Source organism: Lonchura striata, chromosome 7, assembly GCF_050655825.1.
Source record: "Lonchura striata isolate lonStrDom1 chromosome 7, ASM5065582v1, whole genome shotgun sequence".
Taxonomy (NCBI): Eukaryota; Metazoa; Chordata; class Aves; order Passeriformes; family Estrildidae; genus Lonchura; species Lonchura striata.
In genome coordinates, this window is record NC_140709.1 from 38,709,785 (window position 1) to 38,728,727 (window position 18,943).

Genomic DNA, 18,943 nt, shown 5'->3' on the forward strand with positions numbered 1-18,943 from the left:
GTAATAGTGATTTTTAAGTTTTATAGATAATACGATAAATAGTGATTGTTAAGTTTTTGTAAGTAATGATAAGTAGTGATTGTTACTAATGTTATATGAGTGCTTTAAAAGGATTGTCTTAAACTATTTAAAACATTTCTTGTTAATAGGTTGATCATAAAATGTGAGTTGTCTGATTTTTGTGATAAGAATTATTATTAAGGTATTAAGGTGTTGTTATAGTATTTACAGTCAGTTTCCATATGTTTTATTGTCTCTTTAGGTGATTAATTACAAGATGTTTTTTCAGGATCCTGTGTTTTTGATTTTTTAACTACTCATGTGTTTTCTTTATCCAATCTTTTATGCAGCTGCAATTCATCTTCCTTTAAAAATTCATTGTCCAAATTTTAGTTCAAGATTTCAGACTTCAAATTTTCAGATTTCTGAAGAAAGGGTTTGTTGTATTTAGAGAATTTTTGTCTTGAAAGAGATTTTAGACAGGTTCAATTATTTGATAGTTTGATAAAGTTTTAATAATAAGGTTTTTTACTTATAACTGTTATTTCTAGGACTTTTGTTTTATAATGTGTTAAAACATATCCTCCAATTAGAGTTTGAGCTCTGGCCAAGCTCTGGCTCTATGTGGATGGTGTGATTGACCCAAGTGTTTTCTGCATCAAAAAGTATTCAAGTCCTTTTGGCTTAACAATTTGACCATGTAAGGCAGCTGAGCCTCAAAAGGAGTTTTGGAGAAACATGATCCGGACATGTTTTATCCAAATCTCTGTTGTTTTAAGGTTTATCAGCTGCTGCAGACTCTGGGATGACAATTTGATAGTGTAGCACTTGGTAACTGTGATTTTATATGTAATATTAATTGTGTATTATCTGATTGATTTTTATTTGTTGTTAGTTTCTTTACTATATGCATTGTTTTGTTCTTGATGTTTTTTCATGTTTATTATAAAGATGTTGATATTTCCATTTCTTCATGCAAATTTTAAGAAACAGAATTGAGAGAGGACCCTCCAGTCCCTGTGGGGAGTGTTGAGTTTGTTTGTGTTTTAGCAGGTGCAGAATCTGGATAGATTTCATTGAAGAATGTTAAACTTATCAATTTCAAGAGAACACTAATCTCTCCACAAGTAAATCAGAGGATACACAGCAAAAGTGGATTGTACAAAGATTTGTGTTTCACTGTCACGATCCGCTTATAGCGGGGTGTCGTGTTGGTTCGTTAGCCGATCCCAAAGTGCAAAAGACAATCAGCAGTTTAATCACAACAAATGCACCTTTATTAAGGGCCAAAACAATAAATGCGATAGTGGGGTCAGAAAAGAAATAAAAAGGAGAGAGAGAGAGAGAGAGAGAGAGAGAGAGAAGGGGGGATGGGAATAGCTACCAACACAGGCGGAGTCCTCACTGGTCCGGACGATGTGGATCCGTCTTGTTGTGTTGGGGAGAGTCTCCAAAGTTCTACCTATCCCAGGGGTCTAGTTATAGTCCACAGAGGGAAAAGGGGGGGAACAGGCAGAACAATGAGAGTCTATTGAAATAGCTGTGGGGGAACAAGTGTATTTACAGAAAATCATCTAGGCTGAACAAACACAATAAGGGATAAGTCCATTGAAGTTACTGGAGAAGAACAGGTCAGGTCATTCTCTCCCTTTGCCCACTGTTTGTGGTAGGAGTTTCAGTCTCAGTCCTTGGGGAGAGGGTTCTTGATCTTCGTCTGTCACGGTGGTAGTGAGGCAGATGAGGGGTCTTCAGTGAGAGACCACCAGAATCACCCCAACAGTTCATTTGGCTTAAAGGTGGAGAGTGAAGCAGGAATTGCAGTAGGCTGCTCGATGCTGGGTCCACGCTGGGTCTTCGCCAAGTCCTTGCCAACTCCTTGCCAAGTTCTTGCCGGGCCTCATTGGGAACAGCACGTAATGGTACAGCGGCTGCACCTGCACTATTGTCTTCTCCAAGCCGGAACTGCAGAGGGGGAAGGGAAATCCTGTTTGTGGCAATCGGCAGGCAAATGAGTGAGGGTCTTCAGACGGCCTCTTACATTCACCCACAGAAGATTGTAGGCTTTTAAGTTTTTTCATAAGTGTGTTTTTAATTATGTTATAGACTTTTTTACTAAGTTTTAATGAGTTTTAGTAATGCCTGTGATTTTTCTGTTCATTTTACCATTGCTTTTCAATGGCAAAAGAAAAAGAGGGACAATCAATTAGATAATCAAAAGCATAACATTAAGTTTATCATAAATATAGTTTGTATTTAGAATTAAGTTTGTTCCTTTCATGTTAAACAGAACAATCAAAAACATAAGAAATATGAAGTGGGGTGCACTTCTGTAATACTAACCTCATTTTTCACCCCACGAGTTGCTTCAGTGCAAGCTCTGACACAATTTAAAATCCTAGCCTACTGGACAGAAAAATAAATTAATATTTCATCTAAAATGTTAAGTGAGCTTGCCACAAATATAGGTAGTATCTGTCATGCAGTTCTGCAAAACAGAGCAGCTGCCACTAATTTACTTCTTCTAGCCCAAGGTCATAGTTGTGAAGAATTTGAAGGAATGTGCTGTATGAACTTATCTGATCACGCTACATCTATCCATAAGCAAATACGAAAATTGACCGAGCTAACTCAACAGTTAAAGGTAGAGGATGGATTAGGTTTAAAAAGATAGCTAAAAGGATTAGAGATCAGACCATAGTTAAGAGACATTATCAAATAGGGCATAATAGTTCTAAGCATAATTGTGATACTTTTGTTTGTTTCGCCCTGTGTGTTTACTTGCTTGCAAGGCTTGATGCAGCAGCTTTTGCAGAAAATGCTGAATGCACACCTTCTTGTACAAAAGGAAAACGGGGGAGATGAAGAGAGCCTGACAGAGGAATGGTTGAACGACAAGGGACATGATACAGTAAAATTAATCCAAATAGGGAGGGCTATGTGACTGCTGCAAAGTTCGCATGGCCCTGGAGAGTAGATGGTGTGCAGAAAGCAGGATATTGAAACTGCTTGGTATGTAGAAGTAGATAGAGAAGAACAAAGGGGTACTAAGCTGTTCTAACTGCAAGGCCAGCTGGACAGGCATGTATCGATTACACAGATACTTTTAAGATAATAGTACAAGTCACATAGCAACCAATCATGAGCTTGGCTTTTGCAATATGTATGAGCTAATTAACGAACATATATAAACTGTGTAATCTGTCACAATAAACTGAGACTTGATGATCCTGATATCATGAGTCTTGTCTCCCGCGGCATCCCTCCAACACACCAGTCCAGGTTCCTGATGTCAGTTTGTAGGGCTCCCTTGGGTCTATCAGTGCAGCACAAGTTTGAGGTCGGGACAACTTTGTTCTGGGGTACATCTTTCGATGTATGTACTTTTTGCAGTCAGGGCCCAGCCCATGGCCAGGGGCCCCTGTGCACATCCTTTGGCCATTTTCCCTGGGACAGAAAACTCACCAGTCCAGGTTCCTGATGTCAGTTTGTAGGGCTCTCTTGGGTCTATCAGGGCAGCACATGTTTGAGTTGGGGACAATTTCGGTCTGGGATATATCCTTCGATCGATTAACTTTTTGCAGTCTGGTCCAGGTACAGGCCAGGGCTTCCTGGCACATAATTTGGCCATTTTCCCAGAGAAAGAAAACTCGCTTGTCCAGGTTCCTGATGTCAGTTTGTAGGGCTCCCTTGGGTCTATCAGGGCAGCACAAGTTTGAGGTGGGGACAACGTCGGTCTGGGGTCCATCCTTCCATATAAGGATTTTTTGCAGTCAGGGCCCAGCCCAGGACCAGGGGCCACTGGGCACATCCTTTGGCCATTTTCCCTGGGAAAGAAAACTCACCAGTCCAGGCTCCTGATGTCAGTTTGTAGGGCTCCCCTAGGTCTATAAGGGCAGCACAGCTTTCAGGTGGGGACAACTTCGGTCTTGGGACCATCCTTCGATGTATGGACTTTTTGCAGTCAGGTCCAGGCCAGGGCCAGGGGCCCCTGGGAACATCCTTTGGCCATTTTCCCTGGGAAAGAAAACTCACCAGTCCAGGCTCCTGATGTCAGTTTGTAGGGCTCCCTTGGGACTGTCTGGGCAGGACAAGTTTGAGGTGGGGACATCTTCGGTCTGGGGTACATCCTTCCATGTATGGACTTTTTTCAGTCAGGGTCCTGCCCAGGGCCCGGGGCCCCTGGGCACATACTTTGGCCATTTTCCCTGGGAAAGAAAACTAATGTCCTGGTTTGTAAGATGAGCTTGTATTCTATTTGCCATCTGTTGAAGGTTTGGCAGGTTTGTTATCTCTTCCAGGAACAATGGTTTGTTCCGAAGAGGTAATGGTTTGTTAATGGGCCATTGACTGACTCACTGCAGGGCTGGTAGCGTAACACCATCCCATTGTGAGATGCTCCTCCCAGAGGGGGAAGCCAAGCACTCTTTTTATTGTATAAAGTGGTACGTTTTGGGGGACAGAGCAGCTCTCTCTTTGCGGGATTTCCCAGAGAAGCAGCTCCTTGGGCAGGACTCCCGAGAGAAGCGGCCGGAGCACGGTGAGGCGGCCGCGGTGGAGCTCGGAGGCGGCCCCGGCGCAGAGGAAGACCGGCCCAAGTGCCACCAGATCTTCAGAGAAAACTATACCCTTCTAAAGATCACCACTTCAGCTGCAATTCATCAGCCACTGTAAGAGGAGCAGCTATCATTTCAACCGGACTGCTACCAACACCCCGACTCCTCAGGTTCTGGACTTTATCACTAGTTTTGTTTGTACCAATTGCATTTGCCTTTTTAAATTTTTATCTAGTTTTCTCCTAGTAAAGAATTGTTACTCCCATTCCCATATCTTTGCCTGAGAGCCTTTTAATTTAAAAATCCTGCTAATTCGGAGGGAGGGGGTTTACCTTCTCCATTGCACAGGAGGCTTTTGCCCTCCTTCACAGACTCCTGTCTTGTCAAACCAAGTCAGATTTGGGCGCATCAATGTGGGGCTCAAGGGCATTGAGAGGGAAAAAGGATTTAAAGTTCTTAAGTAATCTGGTTTTTTGTTGTGTGTGGAAACATCTTAAGCATCACCATGTGGTCTAGTTTACCTTGGTTTGGGTGGCATGTGATCGTAGCTATACTTTTCCCATTTGCAGACCCTTATCTAAAAATGGGTCCTATAACTAAGGCTACTGTGTCTGTTATCAAGTTTGGCTTCTGGGTTAATTGGGTGAGGAATTCATGGATCTTTCATTTCCTCTGGAAGGCAGGTACATGGATTCATAGCTATCACACACTAACTGTATGTTTTTGGGGTTACTTTAACAACGGTACCTACTGCGAGGAAATAGCACCTGGGGAAACTTTCTCCCAACCTTTTAACCATCTTTTTGGGTCTGCTCCACCAGTTTTCCAAGGCTTAAGATCCTCTCTAAATGCAAATGATATCATACAATGGCTGTTGTTGCTGATAGGCCTGTTATATTTAGCACTCAGAGATAAGGGAAGATTAACCTGGATAACTACCCTCACACCTACACCAAAGGCTAGGGATGCTCCTGCAGAACCTGACACTGCCCCAGAGACTCGAGATGCTGCTGCTCCAGAGCCTGACCCTGCCCCACAGCCCACCTCAGAAATGAACCACCCAGATTGGGTGAGGGTTCTGGTTAAGGAGATACGAGAGATGCTGAAGGAGTGCATTTCCCCAGCTGGTGAGAAACCGGCCCTTTGCCTTGAGGAGGGACAGTCTAATAGTACAGCTGTGGAACCCACAAATGTTACAACTGTCCAGGTTCCAGCTGAACCACAAAGGCAGTCACAACCAGCAGCAGTTGCCCCGGTAGAAACAAGGAAGTCTAAGATGAAAGCAGAGCACCCTGCAGATAGGGACAGGAATGGAGGAACCTCACAACCCACAGTAGAGCCAGAGATTGCTATCATCACCGAGTCCCTGACGTACAAAAGTCTTCGTAATCTGCATAAAGACATTGTGCGACGAGGGCGTGAGGCTGATACTACTTGGTTACTCCGGGTTTGGGATCTTATGGGTACAGGCGTTCAGCTGGACGGTGGTGAGGCAAGGAACTTGGGACCCTTGATCCAGGACTCGGGTATAAATCAGACTTTTGTCCTGGCAGCACGGGTCCATCAGCTCAAGGAGGGAAACTCTAACCGGGGGAGTTCCACCAAAGTGAAGGTAGCCTCAACCTCCCGGGACCAAGCTTGTGGGTACAATCTGTCAGACCTCCTTGAAGGGACCTCTAGTATGTATGCCCAGGAAAGGAATGATAACCAGTGTTAGAGGGGCCCTTTCTCTAGCCAGGGAGAGGCACGGGAAAACCAGATCTTCTGGACAGTGTGGATCCGATGGCCTGGCACATCAGAGCCGCAAAAATATGAAGCTTTAGTTGATACTGGTGCACAGTGTAGTCTGATACCATCGGGACATGTGGGGGCAGAGCCTGTTTCCATTGCTGGTGTGACAGGGGGATCACAACAATTGACTCTGGTGGAAGCCGAGGTGAGCCTGACTGGGAAGGAGTGGAAGAAACATCCTATAGTGACTGGCCCAGATGCTCCGTGTATCCTAGGCATAGACTTCCTCCGGAACAGCTATTACAAAGACCCAAAGGGACTCAGGTGGGCTTTTGGAATAGCCGCTGTAGAGGCAGAAGACATTAAGCAATTGAACACCTTGCCTGGACTGTCAGAAAACCCCTCTGCAGAAGGACTCCTAAGGGTGGAAGAACAACGCGTGCCAATTGCGACCTTGACAGTGCACCGCCGGCAGTATCGGATGGATCGAGATGCCGTGATCCCCATCCACAAAATGATTCGGGAGCTGGAGAGCCAAGGGGTGGCCAGCAAAACCCACTCACCCTTCAACAGCCCCATCTGGCCTGTGCGCAAATCTGACAAAGAATGGAGATTGACTGCGGACTATTGTGGCTTAAATGAAATGACTCCACCGCTGAGTGTTGCTACCGGATACGCTGGAACTCCAGTACGAGCTGGAGTCCAAGGCAGCAAAGTGGTATGCCACCATTGATATTGCTAATGCGTTTTTCTCCATTCCTCTGGCAGCAGAATGCAGGCCTCAGTTCCCTTTCACCTGGAGGGGCGTGCAGTACACCTGGAACCGACTGCCCCAGGGGTGGAAACACAGCCCCACCATCTGCCATGGACTGATCCAGACTGCACTAGAAAAGGGTGAGTCTCCAGAACACCTGCAATATATTGATGACATCATTGTGTGGGGGAGCACAGCGGCAGAAGTGTTTGAGAATGGTGAGAGGATCATCCAGATACTACTAGAAGCTGGCTTCGCCATCAAGAAGAGCAAAGTCAAGGGACCTGCCCGAGAGATCCAGTTCCTGGGAGTGAAATGGCAAGACGGACGGCACCAGATTCCCACTGAGGTCATCAACAAGATCACAGCTATGTTCCCACCAACCAGCAAAAAGGAAACACAAGCTTTCCTAGGTGCCATAGGTTTCTGGAGAATGCACATTCCCGAGTATAGCCAGATTGTGAGCCCTCTTTATCTGGTTACCCGAAAGAAGAATGATTTCCACTGGGGCCCTGAGCAGCAACAAGCCTTCACCCAGATCAAGCAGGAGATCGCTCATGCTGTAGCCCTTGGCCCGGTCAGGACGGGACCAGAGGTCAAGAATGTGCTCTACTCTGCAGCCGGGAACCATGGGTTGTCCTGGAGCCTTTGGCAGAAAGTGCCTGGGGAGACTCGAGGCCGACCACTGGGATTCTGGAGCCAAAGTTACAGAGGGTCTGAAGCCAACTACACTCCCACAGAGACGGAAATCTTGGCTGCCTTTGAAGGAGTTCAAGCTGCCTCGGAGGTAATTGGCACAGAAGCACAACTCCTCCTGGCACCCCAACTACCGGTGCTGGGGTGGATGTTTAAAGGAAAGGTTCCTACTACCCACCATGCCACAGACGCCACATGGTGCAAATGGATTGCCCTCATCACTCAGCGCACCCGTATTGGAAACCTGAATTGCCCTGGGATTTTGGAGATAATTACAAACTGGCCAGAAGGTGAAAACTTTGGTCTCACTGATGATGAGGAGCAGGTACAAGTGGCAAGGGCTGAAGAAGCTCCACCATACAACCAACTACCAGCAGAGGAGACCTGCTACGCTCTTTTCACTGACGGTTCCTGTCGCATTGTAGGGATGAACTGGAAGTGGAAAGCAGCCATATGGAGCCCCACACGGCAAGTTGCACAAGCTACCGAAGGAGAAGGTGGATCAAGCCAACTCGCTGAACTCAAGGCCTTTCAGCTGGCTCTGGACATTGCTGAAAGGGAGAAGTGGCCAAAGCTGTACCTTTATACTGATTCATGGATGGTAGCCAATGCTCTGTGGGGCTGGCTGGGAAGGTGGGGGAAGGCCAACTGGCAACGTAGAGGAAAGCCAATCTGGGCTGCTGATATATGGAAAGACATTGCCTCTCGGGTGGAAAAGCTAACGGTGAAAGTCCGTCATGTAGATGCCCATGTCCCCAAAAGTTGTGCTAATGAGGAGCACCGAAACAACAAGCAGGTAGATCAGGCAGCAAAAATAGAGGGGTCAAAGATAGACTGGCACCATAAGGGGGAGTTGTTCCTGGCTCGATGGGCTCATGATGCCTCAGGTCATCAGGGCAGAGATGCCACTTACAAGTGGGCACGAGACCGAGGGGTGGATCTAACCATGAACAGTGTTTCTCAGGTTATCCATGACTGTGAGACGTGTGCTGCCATCAAACAGGCAAGCGGGTGAAGCCCCTCTGGTATAGTGGGCGGTGGCCCAAGTACAAGTATTGGGAGGCCTGGTGTCGTGGTTTGACACGGAAAGAGAATTTTTTCCGGAAGGAAGAGGTCAATTTAGATATTGACCAATTAAAGGTGGACACGCCTCTGAGAACACAGAGGGTTAAAAGCAGAATTCCCAGGGGAACTCACTCTCTTTGGTTCCGGTCAGCGTGCAGTGCAGCCTCCCCTGCCCAGCAACGAGCTGGGTGGGGGAGGGGAAGCCCATGGCCTGAGAAAGGTAGGCCAAGGGTGGAGGGACTGGAACCGGGCTGGCCCCTGCAGATGGAAGGGTGGAAGAAATCTGGGATGTCTCTGTTCCCCCCTTCCAGAGTCTCTCTCTCCCAAGAGGGAGAGAGAAAGAGACAGCGGCAGTTTGTCAGCAATTCCACCGCGAGGAAGGAGGAGCGGGGGGAGCTGCAAGGTGCCCAGCTGCCTGTGGGAGTTGCTGGATGTCTGGGCATCGAGCCATCCTGGGAGTTCGGACTTTTAACCCTTCCTTGAGAAATGAAAGCTTTGTGAATTTTCCTTTCCCCTCCTCGGTTTGAAAGAGAGGAAGAGGGACACCTTGGACCCTGGGATGTTAGAAGGAGGAATTCTAGATGGGAGGGGGACAAGGAGTGGCTTTTTGGCTGGACTTTTCCGTGTTAGCCACAACCTGAACCAATCTTCTCCTCCAAGAAGGACTGTGTTTTGGGAGGATGCCAGTGAGTCAAGAGACCTGCTTCAGCTGGGAAAAGACAAAAGTGGAGTGAACAGAGAAAAGTTTAGGGGGTTCGTGGTGGCGCCCCTGTCCTGGAAAGGAAAGAGAAGAGAAGAAGATCTCTGTTCTTGAGCCCTCTGCCCCAGGGGAAAATGGGGGGGGACTGTGGCCCCAAACAATGAAAAACTGAACTGTTGTTTTCTCCCCTCTTGGCAGGGCATCCTTGAAAGGAAAAATCCTAAAAACAGTCTGTCCATCCATGCATTTGGTGGTGAGAGCACTGTGCATGGAAAGGAGAAGGGTCACCATGGCAAACTTTTTCTCCGGGCGGTGCCATGTGTGACATGGAAGCACAGGATGTGGAGCTGTGTTTCCTTGGGGGGTCTGTGGCACAGGAGAGACTCTGTTCCCTCGATGGACTGAGTATTGATTGTTTGGGGGGTGGAAACCTGATTGGGGTCCAGATTGTGTCTCACTGTGGTTTGTTGAAGTTGGGTGGTGGGGGGAGGAATGTTTTGCAAGGTTTTCATTTGATCTTTGTGTGTTTTTGTTTTTTTTCCTTCTTTAGTTTTCTCTTCTCTTTTGTAGTAGTAGTTTAATAAAGTTTTTTTCTGTTATTATGCTTGGGCCTGATTTGCTCTGTTCTAGATTCCACTTCACAGCATTCAAGGGAGGGATCACATTTTCATGGGGGCACTGGCATTGTGCCAGTGTCAAACCATGACACCTGGCAGATTGACTACATCACACTGCCCCAGACACGCCAAGGCAAGCGCTACGTGCTGACCATGGTGGAAGCCACCACTGGGTGGCTGGAGACTTTTCCTGTACCTCATGCCACTGCCCGGAACACCATCTTAGGCTTGGAAAAGCAAGTCCTGTGGAGACACGGCACACCTGAGAGAATTGAGTCTGACAACGGCGCCCATTTCAAGAACAGCCTTATCAACACCTGGGCTAGAGAACATGGTATCGAATGGATATATCATATTCCCTATCATGCTTCAGCTGCCAGCAAAGTTGAACGGTGCAACGGACTCCTTAAGACTACCCTAAAGGCACTTGGTGGGGGAACATTTAGAAACTGGGAAATTAACCTGGCAAAAGCAACCTGGATGGTCAACACCCGAGGGTCTGTCAATCGAGCTGGCCCTGCCCAATCAGAACCCTTACACACAGTAGATGGAGATAAGGTCCCTGTAGTACATATGAAAGGTATTTTAGGGAAAACTGTTTGGATTAATCCCACCTCAGGCAAAGACCAACCCATTCATGGGATTGTCTTTGCTCAAGGACCTGGTTATACTTGGTGGGTAATGCAGAAAGATGGGGAGAGCCACTGTGTACCACAGGGAAACTTGGTCTTAAGTGAGAACTGGGTGTAAGATTTCATCATGTGCAGATGGAAATAGAATAAGGGGTGGATAATGTCCTGGTTTGTAAGATAAGATTGTATTCTACTTGCCATCTGTTGAAGGTTGGGCAGGTTTGTTATCTCTTCCAAGAACAATGGTTTGCTCCGAAGAGGTAATGGTTTGTTAATGGGCCATTGACTGACTCACTGCAGGGCTGGTAGCATAACACCATCCCATTGTGAGATGCTCCACCCAGAGGGGGAAGCCAAGCACTCTTTTTATTGTATAAAGTGGTACCTTTTGGGGGACAGAGCAGCTCTCTCTTTGCGGGATTTCCCAGAGAAGCAGCTCCTTGGGCAGGACTCCCGAGAGAAGCGGCCAGAGCGCGGTGAGGCGGCGGCGGTGGAGCTCGGAGGCGGCCCCGGCGCAGAGGAAGACCGGCCCAAGTGCCACCAGATCTTCAGAGAAAACTATACCCTTCTAAAGATCACCACTTCAGCTGCAATTCATCAGCCACTGCAAGAGGAGCAGCTATCATTTCAACCGGACTGCTACCAACACCCCGACTCCTCAGGTTCTGGACTTTATCACTAGTTTTGTTTGTACCAATTGCATTTGCCTTTTTAAATTGTTATCTAGTTTTCTCCTAGTAAAGAATTATTACTCCCATTCCCATATCTTTGCCTGAGAGCCTTTTAATTTAAAAATCCTGCTAATTCGGAGGGAGGGGGTTTACCTTCTCCATTGCACAGGAGGCTTTTGCCCTCCTTCACAGACTCCTGTCTTGTAAACCCAAGACACAGGCGGAGGAAGAAGTAGCAGGGGCTGTTTTGCGGCCATGCCCAAGAGAGACTGGAAGGGTGCCCTCCCTCTGGTCTCACTTGGTTGGCTTTCTGACTGGCTCCAAGCCTGGGGCGGCCATTCCTCACTTGTGGGGACCAGAACCACAGCCGGGATCCCGGCACTGCCTGACAGCGCTCCGGGCACTGGCAGGGTTGCCCGTCCCAGTCTTGGGCACCGCTCTGCTGCTTCGTTGGTCCTCAGGCAAACCCAAAGCTCCCTGCTAAGCCCGGATGGTCGCTGGTTCTGCCCTCTCCCTGATCCTGTGCAGGGATGGAGCACTGCTGAGCTTTCAGGAAGCTATTCCTGAAAACTTCCAGCATTCCAAGCTTCTTTGCCCTCCATGGAAGCTTGCCATGGAATCCCTCACAGCTGGCTTCCGAGCATACTCAGGTTGGCTCTTCCAAATTCCAGGGGCTCCAGGCTGCTCAGCAGGATCTGCAACTCCACAGAGTTATGGAACTGCACCTTCAGCACAGGCACCTTTCCAGCCTGATCTGCCCTCGTTCCTCTGTGTGTGTATGCATAGAACACGGCGTGGAAGAGCACAGCAGCAGGGGCCTGCGTGTCCCAGGGCCCGGGATTTGTGTCAATTCAGCTCCACAGAGATGTAGGTAAGGGGGAGAAACCAAACTTTATTAATGGAAGGGAAAGGGAAGGGATGAGATGGGGGCAAAAGAAAGGGCATGGGCAGGGTCTGAGGGTTAGAGGGAGGGAGCTGTCAACAGGGAGGGGGAAGGCAGCAGCTATGGGAGCTTGAAGCAGGCCCAGTTGTAGCCAGCATCAGGTGTGCCTGGACGTCTAGTGACTTTGAGTCCTGGTGCTCTCTTCACTGTCTCCTGGTACTCTGCTTGGGACCCTGGTTCTGTGAATCCAGCAGATGACCTTAGTTCTGCACATCTTTGTGCAAAACTTTCCTGAATTTCCAGGTTAGTGGAGGATGGGCTGTCATCTTTGCCTATGGCTTCAAGGGCTGGAAGACAGATAAAGTGGCACAGTCAGAGCCCAGAGGGCCACCCGGCGATTCTTCTGCTGAGGCCATCTCTCCCAGCTCTCGCCATGCCTAACAGAGATGAGGACCCAAGGGGATCAGCCGCAAGGCGCTGGTCACGAATCCCCCCATTGGCGTCCCTGAAATCTCTCTGTGCCCTGCCCACAGCAGGCCTCGTCCACACCAGGAGCGAGGCTGGCTGCAGCCGGGACGGGCATTGCAGCTCCCTGGCCATCACTGCAGCTCTCCCGGCCAGCCCCCGCTGACAGCCCGCTGCCCTGACTCACCCTGAGTGAGCACATGAAGCTCGGCTGGCTGTCCCTTCAGGTAGCGCCCGGCCGTCCCTGGGAACACAGAGCCTGTCAGGCCCAGCGGCACAGCTCCTGCCAGCGGCGCTGCCAGCCCTGTGCCCACACGGCCTCCTGGCCCGGCAGGGCTCAGCCCGGGCCCTGGCCGCTCGCTGCCGAACCCAGGGCACGGCTGCCAGAGGCGCCGGGCCCGGGTGGCGCTGCCGGGGCAGCAGACAGGGCTGGGGCCGAGCTGCGGCAGGGCGGGGAGGGAGCCCGGGCTCGCGGCTCACCCAGGAACCTGAGGGCCGCCTCTCGCAGGGGCTCCTGTGGGCTCTGCAGGTAGGGCAGGGCCCGGCGCAGGAGCTCGGCCGCGCTGCTGCTGTCCTCTGCCAGCTGGAGAGAGCGGCAGCAGAGAAGGGTTGGCGCGGGCTCAGCCCCTGGGCCGGGCGCTCCCCGTGCCAGCCCCGGCCTCCCCTGCCCGCACAGCCCTGAGGCCCGGCCAGCAGCCGCTGGCGCCCGGCTCTGGAGGGGGCAGAGGGCCGGCTGCTGCCCGGGGAGCCGCGGTGCCGCCCCGCAGCCCCGCCGGGCCGCGGCTCCATCGGCACCCGGCTGGGCCCGCAGGAGCCTGGAGCAGAGCCTGCGCGGCCTCGGGCTGCAGCAGCGGGAGGGGCACAGCTGCCAGCCTGCACACCGAGCACCGCGCTCAGGGGGCTTCTCCAGGCTGAGGCTGTGGCCTCCCAGCCCTCCTTACCAGGCACTCGGCAAACTGTGACAGCTGCTCATTCTTCAGCAGCTTCCTGAGATTCCTCTTCTTCAGAAACTCAGCCACACCAAGCAGCGTTTCCCGAGAGGCCTGGAGAGCAGCAGGGACCCAGAGATGGCTCCACAGCCCAGGGCACAGGACCCGCGTCCCTGTGCCAAGGGCCTGGAGGAGGCTGCAGCCCGCCAGGCGCCAGGGCAGGAGGCAGCCCAGGCCCCTCCCAGAGATCCAGCAGCATCACACAAAACCTCACCTTCGCCACACGCCGGTTCTCCTCATGGCAATACAAGAAAAGTGGGAGCAAGCTCTGACACAAAATCTTCTTCAAGGGCTTTTTTCCCTCATCCACTACCAAGTGCATCATCTTGTCAAAGAGTTGAATAGAGATCAAGTGCACATTGCTGCTGTCCTTTAGAAAAGAAGAGGATAAGACCATTAAGACCAATTATTCCAGGCTCACCTGAGACAATGTCTGAAAACCCATAAGGGAAAAGGGTATGCGGGCAGCCTGTGCCCATGGCTGTGGACACAGAGCCTTACATGGTCAAAGAGCAGGAGGAGTGCCTCAGCGAGCTTCGGGGCAGTGGTGCTGGATACCAGGATGCCTTTGTGCTGGAGGACATTTGTGAACACACAGAGGCTCATGCTGACCACCTCTCCATTTGCATCCCCCAGCAGCTCCAGAAGCCTTGGAGACAGAGGGTGCATTCTTCTGGCCTGTGCGGAACACAAGGCTGTGCTGGGAAGCCGTGGCCGGCTGCACGGCTAACACCGCCCTGGCACTGCAAGCCCACCCTGCTGCTGCAGGGCCCACAGGACAAAGGCCTGTCCCAAAGCACTGGGGCAGGTGAGGCAGGAGAGCTGGGAGCAGCTGCCTCAGCTCCTGAAGCCCTGCCAGCCCAAGGGGCTGCTTTGCCCAGCGCAGCTTCAGCTGCTGCCTCCTCCTCACCATCGAGGGATCCTTGGTGAGCACCACGAGGCCTCGGAGCGCCAGGCGACGCCGCTCCCTGCACTCGCTCCACAGGTGCCTTGACATGATCTCCAGAAGGCTGTCGCCACATTCTCTCAAGTCCAGGCACCCGAGGACCTGAAAGGCACAGGGCAGTGACAGGGGACCCGGCCGGCAAGAGCCCAGAACCGCACAGGGCGGGGCCCAGGCAGCAGCACAGGGCGTGGGCACCGTCCCAGGCAGCTGCGGCTGCGAGAGGGCAGAGAGCTGGGAGGCAGCGCTGGCCAACAGGCTCACCTCCACCAGGAATGCCAGGACGGGCAGATCCCAGCACGGCTCTGCCCTGCTGTGTGGCCGGAGCAGGCAGAATGCAGTGCGGGAACAGAAGGGGACCAAGACATGGCACAGCTCCCTGGCAGGGGGGAAAAAGGCCATGAGGTGGGAAGGCCAAACCCCTCCCAGGAGTGACTCACAGAGGTCTGGTCTTTCCCCAGCATCCCTGGAGAGGATGTGGGCGCTTTGTGAGGCGGCCCCTTCTGGGCACCCTCCTCTCCAAGCCTTTTCCAGTTTCCTTGGCCGTCCCTCGGTGAAAAGGCCCTCTGACCCATGACCGCAGGGACTGTGAGGGGCACCTGGGCACAGGGCAGAAATATTGGGGACCGTGGGGAGCAGGGGGTCTCACCTGGCCAGCAGACCCACGGCATAGTGCTGGGTGTCAGCACACAGCAGCGTGTCCCAGCCACGCTTGCGCTCCATAGCCACCAGCACATGGTCCCACTGCAGTCGGCAGAGCAGAGCCTTCATGGCCCGCACTGCAAACCTGTGTGCAGAGGAAAGCCCAGGTTACACTGGGAGCGCTGGCGCTGGCCACAAGGGCACAGGAAGGACAGGGGGACTGGGACCTGTTGGGCTTGCTGGGAAGGCGGTGTTCCTCCCAGCATGCTCTCCAGAATGTATCAACTTCTTCTGGTGGTATCTGCTGTGTGGTGATGACAACATGGAAGAGCAGAGCCACAGAGAGGCGGGAGGAATAAAGGTCCATTGCCTCGTGGCACTCGGGCAGCTGGAGAATCACCCAGAGTCCCAGAGTTGCCTGCAAAAGAAGCAGCCCAAGGCAGTGCTCAGAGCCGAGGTGTCCATGGGGCAGGGCCCAAGAGCCGGCACAGGGGGAGCAGCGGGCCTGGTGCCCCCTGAGCCTGCCCCTAGCCCAGGTTTCAGCCCAGCAAGTGAGGCATGGAGAGGATGGAGAGCTGCTGGCAACCTGGGGGTGAGCAAAGGCCAGTTCCAGAAACTCACAGCCAGGGCAAAGACATCTTTGCCATCCCCATCAGAGGTGCACATGCTGTGCAGAGGCCAGTTCTGCATCACACAGAGCAGCGTTGGCAGCACCTTTTGCACTGTGGCACTCGACGAGCCTATGGTTCTCCACATCATTGCAGCAGCTCTGTGGGATCAGAGCTCTGTGTCAGGGGCATCTCAGTCACAGCACCATGCCCTCTGCACCTGTGGGGGCCCAGGTGACAGAGCCTTGAAGGGCATGGGGGGAGTACTGGCAGCAGGCTCAGCAAACAGAGGGGCCCGAGGCTCCTGGGTCTCTCTGCCTGTCTGGCAGAGCCCATTGGACAGGCTGTGCAGGGCCGTGGGCCCTAAGGGCTGCTGAGCCCTGAGCTCTCAAGGCTCGTGGGCCCCGTACCTGTCACACGTTGGGGCACAGCGCAGGAGGGTCAGCACCACGTCAGCAGGGTGTTCTTCTGCCAGCCTCACAATGTCAATCTGCAGCCAGGCATCCACAGTGACTTGGGACATGAGACTTTGGTGGATGTACTTCACCTTGGCTGGCACCTGGAGGAAGCATGGGGGAGAGATGGAGCGTTGTCCAAGGGAACAACTTCCCCAAGTATTTCAAAGAAGTGCTTCCCTTCTTCCCCACTGTGCTGGCCTCAAAGGCTGAGGGGGCCCAGAGACCATGGCTTGAGAGGACACACGATCCTGGGAGGCCGCCAGGCCTGGCCCCAGGCTGCTTACCTGCAGTGGCTGAGAAGAAACACAAGGGTCCTTGAAATAGTCGAATATGAGATCCTGACTCAGAGTGGGAGAGGGCGTGGGCATGGTGTCAGTATTTGCGATGCCCTGAGTGTGTCTGGTTTTGGCGTTTGTCATGTCCACATCCTCAGTCAGTGCCATGTCAGCATTTGCCCTCTGGTCATTCCTTGCAGCCTCAGAGTCTTCTGAGGGCTCCGCTGGATCTAGGCTGGTGGCAGTATTTGTGATGCCCGGAGTCTCTTCACTGTCGGTGTTTGTGATGGCCACATCCTCAGTCACTGACGGGAGAAGAACCTTTGTCCAGGTTTCAGTCACTGAGGTGTCAGAGTTCTCTGAGCACTCAGGCGAATCTGGGCTGACATCAGGCTCAGCCTGGAGCTCGGTCAGCCCCGAGTCAGGCTCGGCCGGGCCCTCAGCTGCTGCGCTGCCGGTCTTTCTACGTCGAATGCGCGGGGACTTCCAGAAAGTCTGCAGGAGAACAAAGGAAATGGAAGCCAGGGATGTTCCATGGAGTGCTCCAGGCATGGTGCTGGGCTGAGCAGTGACAGCAGGCCCACCCAAGGTGGGAATGGCTGCAGGCACCTTCAGGGTTTTGCGGTCGTGGCCACGGGCAGGTTCCTTCTCTTCTGTGCAGTCCAGGGGTGCATCTGGCAAAGAGCGAGCACAGCCAGACCTGAGGGGCTATGGGATAGGCTGGAGAACACAGCCCAGCCCTGCACACCCCAGGCAGGGACAGCCCCAGGATGCCCCAGGGGATGGAGCACAGACACTGCGGGGTGTCTGCCAGGGCCCTCTTCCCTCCTGTCCATGGGCATGTCCCCAGGGGATGGGATGGGAAGGGATGGGACGGGATGGGATGGGACAGGGGATGGGACAGGACATGGGATGGGAGAAGTTGATGGGATGGGATGGGATGGGATGGGATGGGATGGGATGGGATGGGATGGGATGGGGCAGGGCCAAGCTGGCTGCAGGCATCAGCCCTGTGGCTCAGCTCTGCCACTCACCATCCTCCAGTGGCTGGAATTGCTCCGGGTTTTCATGCTGTTGTGCTGGAGCAGCTTCAGGGCTTTTCTTTTTCTTCCCCCTGAACACTCTGCACAAGCCCAAGTATCTGTCCGCCATGCCAGAGTCTGGTATCGAGGGCACCTGAAAAGAGATGTCTCGGGAAAGCTCCAAGTCAACAAGTCCTCAAGGGCACCTGCAAAAAAAAGCCTCGGGAAGCCACGGGCTGCCAAGTCCTGTGGTCTTGCCACGAGGTCACCTGTAGGAGTAAAGCCTCAGAAAAGCTCCGGGTCAGGCAGGAACGAGCGCGCTGTGCAGGGGCTCCTCACGGCACCGCTCTGTCCCGTCCTCTCCGGTCGCCTGCTCCGAGCAGAGTGGCGTGCTCTGGTCACTGCCAGCTCCTATGTCAGCACGTGTCACAAAGGCCATCTGTCCCGTTCTATGCCATAGTGACCATGCTGCACCATGTCACAAAGGGGGCCCCTTGCACACACTGCCACCTGCCCTGGGGCCACCCCCTGCCCAGCCAAAGTGGCCCAGGTTGGCAGGAATCCCTGGCCCCAATTGTCCGAGACAGCCCAACAGGATCTTTAGGAAGGGCTCAGACCATCAGCAAACGCTGCCCTGCTCTGTGGGCTCAGTGCAGCAGAAGGAGCCCCCAGGGCTGCCGACACAGCCGTGCCGGGAAGGGCATGGGACCTTCCATGGAAGCTGCCACGGCCTCCTCGGGACGCATCCTGGCCCGTGGCCATCCTAAACCCGCGGGTGTGGCACGCACAAGGAACTGTGGGCCAGGGCAGGAATGCTGCTCTGAGCCCTGGGGCCTGGGAACGCTGACACCAGCAGCTGTGGCAGAGTCCCCGCCCAAGCAGACCTGCCAGCCCCCGAGCCCTGGCAGGGCTGGTGCCCGTCTCCTGCCCCAGAGACCTGTGCCCCTGGGGGCTTCTGTGCCAGAGGGGGCCACACCCACGTGCACTGGGGGCTGTGCTCCTGCCTGCAGGGGCTGTTGGCAGGAGCACCTGGAGCAACTGTGGGCAACAATGAGCAGATGGCAAAATGGTTAACCCTGCCCCGGTATAGAGATCTAAGTGGCCAATAAAGTACAGCTCTCCCCTCTTATTCCCTGCAGCACAATCAGGACCATGAACACAGTCACAGATATTCTTTCTGCACCCCAAAACCAAGGCTGTGCCAAACTACAGATGCCGCCTTCAAATGGACTCAAATTC

At 52.7% G+C, this 18,943-nt stretch overlaps 1 protein-coding gene across 1 annotated transcript; it reads right to left on the reverse strand.

Moving 5' to 3' along the window:
• Positions 1-12,291: 12,291 nt before the first annotated feature.
• On the reverse strand, positions 12,292-18,450 carry LOC146766971 (maestro heat-like repeat-containing protein family member 7). The gene is made up of 15 exons (XM_085584736.1): positions 18,387-18,450; positions 17,717-17,988; positions 16,692-17,177; positions 16,360-16,508; positions 15,963-16,110; positions 15,569-15,759; positions 15,349-15,486; positions 14,964-15,078; positions 14,667-14,804; positions 14,258-14,434; positions 13,971-14,126; positions 13,709-13,810; positions 13,248-13,350; positions 12,955-13,011; positions 12,292-12,649 (listed from the first exon to the last, which is right to left on the reverse strand). The coding sequence occupies exons 1-15, from the start codon at positions 18,448-18,450 to the stop codon at positions 12,423-12,425; spliced, it is 2,523 nt and encodes an 840-aa protein (XP_085440862.1). The 3' UTR covers positions 12,292-12,422.
• Positions 18,451-18,943: the final 493 nt, after the last annotated feature.

Excerpts from the sequence above, each read along its gene's own strand:
- LOC146766971 (XM_085584736.1), bottom strand. The coding sequence starts at position 18,450 with ATGCGTCCCGAGGAGGCCGTGGCAGCTTCCATGGAAGGTCCCATGCCC. Across the intron at positions 16,509-16,691 it reads TTTCTTCTCAGCCACTGCAG|GTGCCAGCCAAGGTGAAGTA; the intron begins GTAAGCAGCCTG and ends TGCTTCCTCCAG. Across the intron at positions 15,079-15,348 it reads GCCGTGGGTCTGCTGGCCAG|GGAGCTGTGCCATGTCTTGG; the intron begins GTGAGACCCCCT and ends CCCCCCTGCCAG.